The sequence below is a fragment of the Podarcis raffonei genome, chromosome 8, assembly GCF_027172205.1.
Source record: "Podarcis raffonei isolate rPodRaf1 chromosome 8, rPodRaf1.pri, whole genome shotgun sequence".
Lineage (NCBI taxonomy): Eukaryota > Metazoa > Chordata > Lepidosauria > Squamata > Lacertidae > Podarcis > Podarcis raffonei.
In genome coordinates, this window is record NC_070609.1 from 28695599 (window position 1) to 28709475 (window position 13877).

The 13877-nt window shown below is 43.1% G+C and overlaps 1 protein-coding gene across 2 annotated transcripts; it reads left to right on the top strand.

Moving 5' to 3' along the window:
- Positions 1-412: 412 nt before the first annotated feature.
- On the top strand, positions 413-12578 carry FUCA1 (alpha-L-fucosidase 1). 2 transcript variants are annotated; one of them, XM_053398796.1, is made up of 8 exons: positions 414-818; positions 3229-3363; positions 3495-3632; positions 4704-4809; positions 6268-6468; positions 7757-7947; positions 9200-9299; positions 11987-12578. In XM_053398796.1, the coding sequence occupies exons 1-8, from the start codon at positions 448-450 to the stop codon at positions 12125-12127; spliced, it is 1383 nt and encodes a 460-aa protein (XP_053254771.1). In that variant the 5' UTR covers positions 414-447; the 3' UTR covers positions 12128-12578. The 2 variants fall into 2 exon arrangements, with proteins under 2 accessions (XP_053254772.1, XP_053254771.1); XM_053398797.1 differs by lacking the exon at positions 6268-6468 and having other exon boundaries at positions 413-818.
- Positions 12579-13877: the final 1299 nt, after the last annotated feature.

Here is a 13877-nt window from a genome sequence, read left to right on the forward strand (position 1 = left end):
TAGTGCATCTAGTGCTGAGGATTTGAACTCGGATCTGGTACTGCAGTCAGTGCATCCGGCTTGCCTTTGGAGCTACCATTCAGAGCTTATGCGACAGCTTTTCCCCCCTTTTGACTGTTGGTACGCCTTTCTATTTTAACCTCGTATGGAAACCGCCTTGGAAAAGACTTCCGTCTAGCGAGTCTTCTAAAAAAAATGAAATACTGTACAAGCCACTTCCTTTCTCGAGACCCAAATCCTTGGGAGACTGCTGGAGTTCCGCTTCTGTCGCTATATGCCGCTCACACTCCCTCGGGCTATCAGCTGCTCGCTCTCATCCCCCGGGCAGGTCGCGCGCTTATTATGCATGATTACATATGGGAGCGAGGCTGCGATTGGCCGAGGGAAGCTCTTACAGGCGCCAATTGGCGAGCACCGTTCTGAGCGGCGATTGCTGAGGAGAAAGACATGGAGACGGGCCGGGGGCTTTTCCTGCGGGCGGCGGCGGCGTGGCTCTGCTTGGTCGGGGCAGCCTCTGCCTCGGCGCCCCCTCAGCGCTACACCCCCGACTGGCCCAGCTTGGACGCCCGGCCGCTGCCGGGCTGGTTCGACGCCGCCAAGGTCGGCGTGTTCGTCCACTGGGGGGTCTTCTCGGTGCCGGCCTGGGGCTCCGAGTGGTTCTGGTGGCACTGGCGGGGCGAGAAGCAGCCCGACTTCGACCGCTTCGTCCAGGCGCGCTTCCCGCCTGGCACCAGCTACGCGGACTTCGCCCCCCGCTTCACCGCCCACGACTTCCAGCCCCGGCAGTGGGCGCGGCTCTTCCAGCAGGCCGGCGCCAGGTCAGCAGCAGACGGGCGGAGCGGGCAGCAGAGGCCGCTTCTGCATAGCGGCCGGCCTGGGGCTTAGCACGATTGAGCAGTAATAATAATAATAATGGTGTATAATAATCCATGTGACAAATAGCACCGCGCGGACTGTGTTAATCGCAGTTGTTGTTATGAATTTCCCGCCCTTCACCCAAAGGTCCCAGGGTGGGCTACAACATAAAAAAGAACATCAAAAGCAGTTTAAAACAACAGTCACAGAAACAATATCAGGAATATATATATATATATATAGCTGTTAAAATATGAAAACGCATTGAATGATATCTGATCTTATTAGGACTTCATAGCATTTTTGCAACTAAAGATGAACGAATAATTAGCATTGTTACAAGTGGAGGTGTACGTTATAAAGAATTGTGTGCCTTACCTTATCCTTTATATGCTTAGCTGTAATAAAGTAATGCTGTTTGTAATAATTTGGTATGAAATGCTACTGGTCTTACATATCACCTTGTAACTGGATAGTAGTGTTCTCTTTTTATTATGCGGTTATGCTGTGTATAATCTGTTATTGGCATAATGATGTAGCGCATAGCAAATTATTCCTACACAGCATCTTTGGAAAGGATAATGCTGCGCATAATTCATTTCATTTATGTTACAATATTTTTTATTGCGTGGGATTTTCATTGTTCTGCGATGGATAAAATACTCTTGCATAGAAAATTATTGCTACTACACACCACTGCTCTTTCATAATTTAAATCCTTGCAAAACTATTATAGCATTCATAATTATTAGTATATAGCTATATTTTCTAGGCTTGAGTCTAGCTTCAGTACAGTCTTAACCTGCAGAAGAATGAAGGTGTTACACTGAACTGTGTCACTTCCTCTCCCAGCTTTACCTGGAGATGCCAGGGAATGAACTTGGGATCTTCTGTCTGCAAAGCAAATGCTCTGCAAAGATATGGCCCTTTCCTAAATTCTGTCACAGCATCACCCAATAAAATTGACATGCAGTAGATTTTGGACTTACAAAAATGTAAATTACATACTAAAACACATAATTAAGTTTTGAAATTTCCTGCTGAAAGATGTGGTAATAAGAAAACTATTGCCTTCAGACAGGTGCTGCTTGGGGACTTCCCAGAGGCATCTGGTTGGTCATTGTGGGAAACAGGATGCTGAACTAGATAGGCAATTAGTCTTATCCAGTTGGGGTGCAAAAGGTTTTGCCGTAGTCCTCCCTCATTCAGTTCTTGACCAGCTAGCACACCCTATCTCTTGGTGAGGCTTCTTACGAGGCTGGACTAGCCATTTTCCAGACATTGCTGTTGGGATGGTTTAATTTAAAATTGAGGAAACACCTCAAAAGGTATGTGCCATACAATTGTACCCAACTAAGTCCTACTTCAAGTAGACCCATTGAAGTTAATGGACTTAAGTTATGTTCATTATCTTCATTGGGTCTGCTTTGTCGGAGTAGCATTGTATACAACCCTTGATTTAAAAGGACTTATCCATAGAATACAATACAGTAAAGGGAGGGGGAGGGATACAAAAGGAAGTGGAATGGGGAAGTCATTGCAGAAGTTACAAGAGGTCGAAGATTTTGGGGAAGAAGTTCAATCACTCGCAGAGAGGAAGAGATAGATAAGAAGGGGCCAGAGTATGAAAATAAAAAAAGAAAAGTAGTAACTCGACAAAATGCAGGGCAATGAAGAAACAGAAGCCAGCAAAACAAAAAATGGAAAAAAACCAGCTGTACAGGCACCAGAAATAAGAATGGAGGAGAAAGGGTGAATCTGAGCGTACAAAGGGAATTTCAGTCATCAAACTGGGAAAATAAAAGAAGAGACCTGTGTTTTTGCAGAAGATAACAGAATACACGAGCAATGGTTGTTTTTACAGTGTCTTGAAGAGTATTGTACACAGGGAGAAGGCAAAATAGAAGCATTACTTAAGTGTCTTTCAGGCTAACTTGTTTGTTAAGCATTTGTCCTAATTTGGTTGCAGGGAGATTAGATGCCATTGGCTATTTAATGAGCATTCATTCTGATTTGTTTGTGGGGTGGTTAAATGCCATTGCATCAAAGCAAATGTTACCCCACCTTTCCAGTTCATTTTCCTGTCGCTTAGCGCAAAAAGTCAGACCTTTGGGGGAAGTAGATTTGCTGCGAGACCTCCAAATCAGCTATAATTGTACAACCTGAATTAGCTGGTACATAATTGAATCTCACATGAAAATAGTGACAGTCTGGAAGTGCAGCCAGAGTGAGAGAAAATGAAGTGATTTAACAAAGTTGGGAAGGCCCATCTTGGTCTAGTCTCTCCAGCTCTCACCTACCCTCCCTGTTAGATTTGGGAATATTGTTGATTAATTTTCTTCCCTTCTAATCCTGTGCCTTTGGTTCCTACAGATATGTGGTGTTGACGACAAAGCATCATGAAGGCTTCACCAACTGGGGGTCCAACGTGTCATGGAACTGGAATTCGGTAGATACGGGGCCCCATCGAGACTTGGTGGGTGAACTGGGGGATGCTCTCAGAGAAAGGTATCTATGTGGGTTAACAAGTGGGGAGTGGAAGCTTATTGCTGTGCAGGGTCCTGGGCTTCACAGCCTTCTGCTGACATCCAGACCTATCTAATTCTATTACTGTGTTTCCCCCTTTGTTTAATATTTAGGAACATACACTATGGACTGTACCACTCCCTCTTTGAATGGTTTAACCCGCTCTATTTATTGGACAAAAAAAATGGCTTCAAGAGTCAGTTTTTTGTCTATGGCAAGATCCTGCCTGAGCTTTATGAGCTTGTCTTGAGGTAAGATTGAACAACCTCCACTTACATGCTTGCTCCCTACCAAGCCCCATTGAACAAAGTGAGACTTTCAAGTAAATTGGGTTGCTCAGAGGTTTCCCCTTGCTACTTGTTGCCGTGGTAAATTGTTATTGTTCTTGCAACACTTAACAGAGTGTATGGGGCAGTATAAAGTTACATAGGCCGCCTCTGCCATAGTCCCAACATTCTACCACCATGTTTCCTACATTGAAACCATGACTTAGCTATGAAATCTCAAATGGTTCACTATGTGTCCCCTTAAACTACCTTGGTGGGTTGTTATGAGGATGAAAAGGGTAAGTTCATAAGCAGTGTCCTGATCTCCTTGAGGAAGGGCAGGATATATATGCCAGGGCTATATATGCTTGTATTGTTTTGATAGTCTTAGAGGGGGAAATAGCTGGGCAAGCCGCTGAAGTTCTGCCTCTCAGGCCCTGTCATGGTTACTTATTTAGAAATGGTAGCCAAGCTTTGCCCCATGCCCTTCAGCTCTTTGTAGGCATGTTTACTCAGATGGAAATCGTACTGTGTTCAGTGGGGTTTGCTCACAGGTAAGGGTGCATAGGATTGCAGTCTTAGTGAGTGTAAAGGTCAACCCCTTTTGTTTTGCCCACAGTGGCTTCCAGAATTTCAGCAAACAATGCTGACAGACTTTCAAGCATATCTTTACAGACAAGAGAGCTAGGAACATTAAAAAAACAAAAAAACACCACTCAAGTTCTGTACCTGGTGTCCAATTTTATGCTTTATGGAACTGCAGTACATATGCAACCCTATAACTTTGTCATTTCTAAAACATGTTTGTAGTGCACAAAGAACTCCAGTTTTGTAATAAGAATGTAGGTTTCTTGCATGCAGACCACTGGCACAATAGGCTTCTGTCCACCCGGTCATTTGTAGACAAGTGCAATTAGCACACTTGATGTAGAAAGGTGGGGTATAAATTGTTGTAATACATTTACAAAATAATTGAATACCATGAGCAGCTATTAGTGGCTCATCTCTGCAGAAAGACCAACTCGGATTTATGACGCAATGGTACTTGCATCTTAGATACAAGCCAGATCTCATTTGGTCTGATGGAGACTGGGAGGCACCAGATACTTACTGGAACTCAACCTCTTTCCTCGCCTGGCTTTACAATGACAGTCCAGTCAAGGTATCTCAATTTCCTTCATGTTTACTGATCAGTTAAAAAGGTTAAGAACTGGGTAGTCTCCTTGTTTGCATTTGAGACGAATCTCTTAGAATGGTTTCTGGTATATGGGGTTGTCACATTTTTTTGTGCTCCTTTGTAAATTCTGCCCCTTTCCCTTTCCTCCGGGGTGAGATGTATGAATTGCTTCTGATGCGGGATCAGCTTATGGTTATGATTATATATGTGTTGCTTTATTCTACCCAAAGGTCTCATGGCAGTTTATAAACAAATATTTAAACCTACAACTACAATAACTAAAAAAGATCACACTATGTGTTCCTCCAAGAGTGCACTTCCTGCCATAAAATTAATCACACACAGTCACCGTAAAACCATAAGCAGCTAAAAACCTTCCATTGAGCTAGCGAGAGAATGATATCAGTATTCAAATATTGGGGTGTACAGTATTTTTTTAAAAAAACCAACCCGACAGAGAAAAGATGTTAGATTTGCAGCCAGGTGCACCTTTCTGGGGAAGGTAATCCAAAGGCAGAGGGCCTCTAAGAGAAAAGGCACTTTCTCACGTGGCAATTCTCTGCACTGCCATTGGAGATGACCAGGGGGTTCTGAGCAGGTTTATAAGGGAAGAGACACCGCATAAGCCTTAAGGCAATAGAGTGTTCATCCATATGACACTTTATAGGTTAAAATTAGCACTTTGAATTTGGCCTGGAAATCAGCTGAAAGCCCGTACAGATGGTGGCGCTGTTATTAGATTATTCATCATCCCAGTTCCACTTATAAATATGGCAGCCAGATTTTGCACCAGCTGAAGTTCATGAAGCCTCTTCAGAGGTAGCCCCACATGTAACATGTTATACTAGACTTAATGCAATGTTACCAGAGCATAGGCAGCCTATCCCCATCCAGCACCCTCATCCAGTCTGTCACTGCAACTAGGCAGCTGAATGGGTGTACAAACTCAGCTGAAAGGCATTTGCTTAAGGTGAGGTGATACAGAAGTTCCATCAGCAGTGGCTCATTCCCACATGCAGATTGCCACCCAATGCTGCAGTCATCTGGGAATGGGCAGACAACAAGCCAGGATTCTGTGACATTGAAACTAAACTGTAGCAAAGTCTTTTTCCTCACTGCACTGTCAGGGAGCTGGGTGCAAGCCCAAGCCTTTGTTAAGGCTCGTTCCAGCTCAGGCGCAAGTCATGGTTTTGTGTGAATGAGGCCACTTTCTTCAGAGTGCTAACAGGGATTCTACAGCCATCTATAGGGCCACGTGTTGCTGTCCCCCATCTTTGATCCAAAGCAAAGTGGACGAACAGAACACACTGGATACTTCCATTTTTATCCTGAAACATTAAGCTCTGTTTTATCTGGAGGATTTCACACGCACCTGTAATTATTGAGGATTGTAGCATAAGGCAAAACAGCTGCAGTTATTTCATAATGAATCTCTCCCTCTAGGATACTGTAGTGGTGAATGATCGATGGGGCATCAATTGCTCTTGCCACCATGGAGGTTTCTATAACTGTCAAGATAAATATGAGCCTGGCACTCTGCCAGACCACAAGTGGGAGATGTGCAGCTCTATTGACAGAAGATCTTGGGGGTATCGAAGCAACATGCAAATCAATGAACTCATGGATGAATCCAGCATCATTCAGGTGAGCGCTTTGAAGTGTAAACAAAGGCCAAGGATTGGCCATCCAGCAATGATGTTGCAAAAGCTTGCAGAGAGTTGCCTGGAGGTTGCAACAGCCGGAGCAGAGATTTGAATTGAGCCTCATCTCTAGTTAAAGTAGGCCACATTCTTTAGAAAAATGCTAGATTCTTTTGTACTTCAGCTTAAGCGCATGTAAATGGTGCTGGACAAGCTCAGTATCTTAAAAAAAAAAAGGCTTTTTCAATCTTCCCCAAACCAACTGCCTCCTACAACCACAGATGAATACCTGAAAAGAGAACAAGCCATGCAAAACCATAAGCAGTCATCCTGTTTGTTGACTTTTGAAGGGACTGCATAAGATAGAAGGTGAAGGAGAGGATAAGAACTGGCATGAAATGCCTCCACCACACCTGCTCAGACAGGCCCTTTTCCTTCTTCCCAACTTACACTTAAATCCCCCACAAAAGTTCGAGGCATCAAACATGAGCATGCAAGATATTTATGTTTGGTGAAAATTTTGCTTTGTATGTTTATCAGAGTCAGTTTGTTGAAATTACTGCAAGAGCAGCAGGATACATTCTGCAATGTGAATAGTTTACTATAATGCTGGATACTTGTGAGGTTATGGAATTTCCTAAGTCAGGAAAAAGGAGGCAGGTGTCTGTGGGTTATTCTACAGCAGGGGTGGCTGATGTGTTGTCCCCCCAGATGTTGGACTGCTGCTGCTACTACTACTACTATTATTATTAACATTTGTTAGTTGCTTTATCTTGCCCAATGAAACCCAAAACGACTTACGAACAGACAGTAAACCCAACATACATACATTAAAACCAAGAGGAAAGAGAAGGACATTAAAACATCCCATTCACTTCTAAAAGGTCACAGATAGTTAAAGGTTAAAGACCTGTTTTTGCCTGGCACTTAAAGATATGTAGTGAAGGTGCCAGGAGAGCCTCCATGGGGAGAGCATTCCACAAATGGGGAGCCCCTGCAGAAAAGGCCCCTTGTCATGTTGCCACTGTCCGGACTTCTAACAGAGAAGGCACATGAAGAAGGGCCTCAGAGGATGAGTGCAGGGTCCAGGTTGGTTCATATGGGCAGAAGCAGTCTTTGAGGTATTGTTGACCATGTTATCTCCCCTGTTCTAGAGTATCCTTTCTCAATGTAAAGGACTGGACTAGTTGACTCAAACAGGCACTTGCAATTTTATTGCTGCTTTGGGGGATGGCTTTCTTTCTCTCTTGACTTAAAAATGTTTATATGTTCTGTTTCTGTCTTTACCACAGGAACTTGTGCAAACTGTGAGCTATGGTGGAAACTATCTTCTCAATGTGGGACCCACAAAAGAAGGGGTGATTGCTCCAGTCTTCCAAGAGAGGCTCCTAGCCCTTGGGAAGTGGCTAGGCATTAATGGGGAGGCCATTTATGAATCAAAGCCATGGAGAATACAAAAGGAGAATTGCACTTGCAGCACATGGTATGGCAAAAACTAATACAAAAGCGGGCTTCTTCTTGAAGATTCAGGAAGGTATCCCCTAATGCTTCAGCTACCTATAGTAACCATTATTTGCATAGCAACAAGAGGAGATGTCACAGTTTCTTCATGGATATTTGGTTGCAGTGTTGGCCTTAACGTGATGAGTAAACTGTGTTAGAACCTCTTTAGGAACGAGCACACTTACACAAAATTCCTTTTGTAGTATCTTACACGAATTCAGGTATGAAAGAAGATCTAGTCTCTATAAGCCTTTATTACCTAGACACTATTTTACTGAGGTAGTAAGAAGGGCAAACCTTTTGCATGTGCTGCAGTAGTTCAAAGGAAACTGAAATGCAAGAGGCCTCACCTTAGAAAAAGACATAAAGTATTGTCAATCACAGGTGACTCAGGCTGTCAAAAGTACTTGATTGGACTGCACTTCTCTACTCTTTTAGCACCCAAAGCCCATGAAGGTTTGCTATTCAGATTAATGCTTTCTTTTCTTACTGTGCTTTGCTTTATTTTACTTAATGAGAAGGTTTGTGTTAGATTTAACATCTGAAACCTCAAATGGCTTTGTTTTGTTTAAATGCTGGTTACACTTTTAAATCTTCTTGGTTGACTTTTTGGTATTTGCTACATTGGGGGTAGTTATTTTATTTATCTAAAAGATACACATTGTCATTTCACCAGTTATCCCCAAGGCAGCTTTTCGTAGATCACAGAATTGAAGAGTTGGAAGGGATCTCGAGGGTCATCCCTCATTCAATGCAGGAATAATTTTTGCTATTAAGAGCTCCCCTGCATACATCAGCTATGACCTGGTGGTGCGCTAAATCCTAAGTAGAGGGAGAGATGAGAGAATGCCAATTCTGAAAGTCTTTCAGGAGCAGAGAACATTTAAAAGAGAATGGCCCAGCATAGAACTCTAATGGAAAGTTTCCACAGGCCCCTGCCAGACCCACCTCCATGTTGGTGACGGCAGCAGTTGAAAAGCAAGGACAGACTGTCATGCAATGTTTGCTTTTAGGGGGTGTGAGTGTAAAGGTGGACTTTGAGGCTTTCATCATTCTTGGCCACGCAGCCACCACATGAGAAGGTGGAACAAGCACTAGATCCCTGCAAACATTAGCAAGGGAAGGTATTTCCGAAACAGATGTTCTGCTCCTGCAAAAGATGGATGCTTTTTCTTTGCTTTGGAATTTTTGTGTTTCTTTCCACAACTTTGCTTTGCTATGTATTTTCTTAGGTACACTTCAAAGGGAGCAACAGTCTATGCCATCTTCTTGACCTGGCCAGAAAGCAGTGTGTTGATTCTTCCATCACCTGTCTCATCTGCAACTACCAAAGTAAGGAAAGAAGGGAAAGTAGGCCTGAAAATTGCGTCTACTGGCATCTCAGTAATTTTTAACATTTCTTAAGCCTTTGGTATGGCAAAGAATAGTTTGAATGGCTCTAGTAGGAACGTGAATACCCCGTATTCAATATGAATACGAAATTACCTTAGTCTGGCTATTGGTCTGCCTATTCCAGGCATGACCAAATAAACGCCCTCTCAGTTACCTTTGCCAACATACAGTAGAAGTTGTGCTGGATTTCGCTTGAAAGGAAATGCACCACGGAATCTCCATATCAGATTCATATGCATATTTGCTCTGGAAAGGCAAAGTACCTATTCCAAGTATCACTTCATATCATCCATGTTCATGTGCTCCATTCATGGGTACCCATTTCTGCTAAATGATGGCAACTTAAACCCTGACTGACCAAGAGGAGACTGGATTGTTCCTGATCCTGAACGTGGCTGCTGATGGTCTTGGGCAAAGCTCTCTCCTAGCTCTGCTTCTTGAGATCTTTTTAACTGGCAATACCAGGAGTTGAACCTGCATCTTCATGCTGTTAGGGCACTTCCCCAGTTATCTGATTAGCTGGGTTTAACCTCTGAGGGGCAGGGAAAACTGCCCAGCATGAAGGCAAGTAGCTCCTTCCATCTCCCCCACCCCATGCACTGCTCTTGTTGTTCTTGCCTACTTTAAGGCTGCAGATTTGCTGGTCTTCCAACTGGCTCCAGGTCATTATGATGCCCACACCAGAAAATGATAGGCGTGCATTGTTTGCATTTCCCTATCACGTGCCTTCCTAGATTCTCTTCTTTTCCTTTTGTGAGGAGGCCACAAATTAACACAGAAGCTGCAGCCTCTGCTCCCTATAAGTAATACAGTTGGGTGAGGTGGGCAGCAGGAGAAGTAGTAACTAGAGTGTAGGAAGGCAGCCTGTCAGTGGTCAATCTAGTTGCTGAGTACGGTATTTCCCAAGAGATTAATTTATTTGGGATATTTATAATTAGCCAGCCTTAGAAAGAGCTCAGGGTGATATACATCAAAACATATCAACAAAAATACAGCAAATATAACTAAAGCATATTCAAATGAGGGTGGAAATTGTAACAGCTAATTAAAACACATATATTGCTTCTCAGGGTAAATCTTCTATTATCAGACTGCATAAATAAATTGAACTGAAATTCACTTGTAGAGGAGATAATTCCAGAGATGTGGTCTTACCACATATAAGTTCCTTCTATACATCCCCTCACTCTGCATCCTGGCGGGGGCTGTGAACAGAGCTGCTCCCTCCACCTCCCCACTGGCTGATCTTAAGATCAAGCTGTCTGGCACTGGAGGAGATGCTCTGGCAGATATTTGGGCCCAAGGCTGGTTAGGGCTTTTAGGCCATCTCTAACGCCTTGAATCAAACCTGGTAGCACACATGCAGGCAGTGTAGAGCTTTCAGGGTTGGCACATGTTCCCATCTTGCTGCGCCATCTGGCAGCCGCAGGTTTTCACTCCTAAAATTGCCCTATGACTCTTCAGAAAATTAGATTGCTGCAAATAATCAGAGAAGCTCCTTCCTTCAATAGGCAATTGTAGCTAGATACTTGCCAGAATGTTCTGTAATAGACTTAAACAGCAAAATGCCATCTGAAAACAAAATTCACATCTTTAAATGCCATTTTATAAAAATGTTATTTGCTTCCTCTTGCATCCTGTGTATGTGGTCTACCCCGTGCTCTGCAATCACTTTTTACTTATTCATTTCTGACAAGAGATGAATCTATGCAGATGCATACTGTGTCCTCTTGTTGGGATGGAAGCAGTGGTAGTTTTGTACCTGTTCAGGCTACCCACAATTCCTAGACTCTTCAGGCCTTAAGCCAGTAAGCAAGTGCTTGGCAGATGTCTGTGCCTTAAAGTTATTTTTTTCTCATTCTTGGTATTTTCTTAACTGCAGTAAGCTTGATAAAGGCAGTCCCCTCCTTACAATCTTGGTACAGTTTGTTTTTACAGTGGTACAGTTTTCTCTTAAAGAGCACAGTGAAAACCTTATCCCTAATTGAAATTTGCCATTTCCATATTCTTCCTTTTTTGGAAACTCTTACAAAGCAGAGGATATTTCTGAAATCATTGTGCTTTATTCTGAACATTCCTTCCACCCTAATTCTGAATGGTTTGAAGACAGCGAGTTGTTTAGTGCAATGGAGATCCTTCTTGCAGTAGTTGTTTATTTATATTTCTCATGTTTATATCCCACCATTCCTCCAAGAAGCTTAAAGCAGTGTACATGGTGCTCCCCCACTCCATTTTCTTCTCACAGCAACCCTGTGAGGTAGGTTAGACTGAGAGGCTGTTACTGGTCCAGGATCGCCTAGTGAGCTTCATGGATAAGTGGGGATTTGGACCCTGGTCTCCCTGTCTAACACTAACCACTACTCCTCACTGGTTCTCCCCATGTGATTGACACACAGTACCTGCATTGGGCTCATGGCCCAGCTAGGATGCTGCGGCGGGGTGGCCATGTCACTGAGAAAAGATGTGCAGTCATAATATACATTACTAGTCAGGTTATGAGCCGTTTGGTGGTTCCACATGTTCCGCAAGACCAATATGGAGATTGCTAGCTATGTGAACCAGCCTAATTATCTTACAATGCTTTTGTATAAAGTAGCAAATTAACAACTTTTGTATCCTTGTTGTAGGTGACTATGTTGGGATTCTCTGAACCTTTGAAGTGGCAGGTAGCCCCAGACAAAGGACTGAAGATCATGCTGCCCTCGGCTGTTCCTTCACTTCTCCCTCTGCAGCATGGCTGGACTCTTAAGCTAGTTGGAGTGGCATGATGGTGAAGTTGGAAGGAAATTGAGGAACGTCTGTTTCTCTCTCAATGACGAACCATTCAAGCTGGTGTGATTAGTGGCATGAATGGGTTTGAAATTGTGGGTGGGTGGGGCTTAAAAGATGGGTCTGCAATGCAATGCAGTGTTTATGTGTTAGCAATCCTCAGGTGTTGCATTTCAGTAGGGAGAAACCGAAGAACGGGCACTCTCCCGGCAGGATTTAATTTGCCTGACACAAATGTCCAAAAGCACTCTGCTGTAATGCATTGAGCATCATTTGCACAGAATGAGAACTGTCTCCAGTAACTTCTCGGGGAAATCAACTTGGGCTGTGACGAGTTCCACTTCACTTACATGTTATGGGAAACTATACCTAGTGGCTAACTGAACACCAAAGTTATTGTGATCTTGGCCACTTAGCTTGAAATAAACTGTGATCCTTGACTTAGCATTACACCTGAAGCAGAAATTGTGGTTTGTTTCAGTCTCAGCATACCCTGATCTGTAGCCAAGGTTTGTCCTTGGCTTACTGATGATGCTTTGTTAGAGCAAAAGAAACCATGATTCCTGGCTTAGCGTTACCTCCAAATCTGGGGTCATGGTTTGTTTTGCTCTAATGCTACGCCAGGGATAATGGTTTGGGTCCACTTGCAGGAAAGGGACAAAAGCAGCTCTGAAAAGCACATTCCAGCAAACCATTGCCTGGTATACTGTGACATGCAAACTTAGGCCATTGATTAGAGGCAAAATGAGCAGAGCTCAGCAATTGATCTCAGTTGAATTAGAGCAGGTCTCCCATTTATGTATCGCTTTACACAGGAAGAGTCACAAAGCAGTTTCCAGAGACAACAGCATACAATCGACAATAAAAAAAATATCAAAATGAAACAGATATATGAAGTATAAAACAAAATAACTATATTAAGTGTTCATTCACAAAAATCACTCAAAAACATGAATAACTGCCCCATCCAGTAAGTATGAACACCAAAAATATATATCCAAAACATAGACCATTAGTATTATGAGGTACTAATTAGAACTTTGAAAGCTTCTGAAAAGTGTCTTGCTTGGAAGTGGAAAGGAGAGGCCTTGTATCTAAGTTCACAAACCAGCAAAGTCCAATGGGAGGGAACACAGAATTAACTAGAATCACTGGTAACAAGCCATCAATACATCACAGCTGTGGGGCAATAGATAATTAAATGCCAGATTTTGGTGCAGTGATTTGAGGGGAACAAAACAACGTCGTTCTTGGAAGGCAGTGATGATATGACCTTCATGTTTTCAGAATTGTGTAAGTTCATCTCTTGCAAAAAGTGGAACGTGAGCCCATGTAGTACAGGGAAAGGACTCTCTTAGAATGGGTTTCAAGGTCTAGACTTACAAATCAATTAAGAATTCACTTGTAAATAAGAAAAGTAGCTGGTCCCTCACTTGCCTTTCTCATGCATTCTATTGATGAAGAGTTAATGCTATCCTGAAACATCCAGTTAATTCATATTGCTGCATATGGCATTAAGTGCCTTTTCCACAGGCATGGCTGGCAAAATTTAGAAACTTTCACCATTGGCTGCTCATCTCACCCCGTTTTTCCTTAGCTAGTCCCTTCCCTTATGTCAAGGGTAGCAAATCTGGTGCCCTCCAGATGTTGGACTTGAACATTCTTGACAACCGGTCATGCTAGCTGTGACTGATGGAAGTTGTAGTCCAACATCAGGAGGATACCATGTTGGCTAACCCTTCCATAGCA

Bases quoted from the DNA above. Each gene is read 5' to 3' on its own strand.
- FUCA1 (XM_053398796.1), top strand. From the start codon at position 448: ATGGAGACGGGCCGGGGGCTTTTCCTGCGGGCGGCGGCGGCGTGGCTC. The intron at 4,810-6,267 runs GTATCTCAATTT...CTCTCCCTCTAG, and splicing joins ACAATGACAGTCCAGTCAAG to GATACTGTAGTGGTGAATGA. The intron at 6,469-7,756 runs GTGAGCGCTTTG...TCTTTACCACAG, and splicing joins ATGAATCCAGCATCATTCAG to GAACTTGTGCAAACTGTGAG.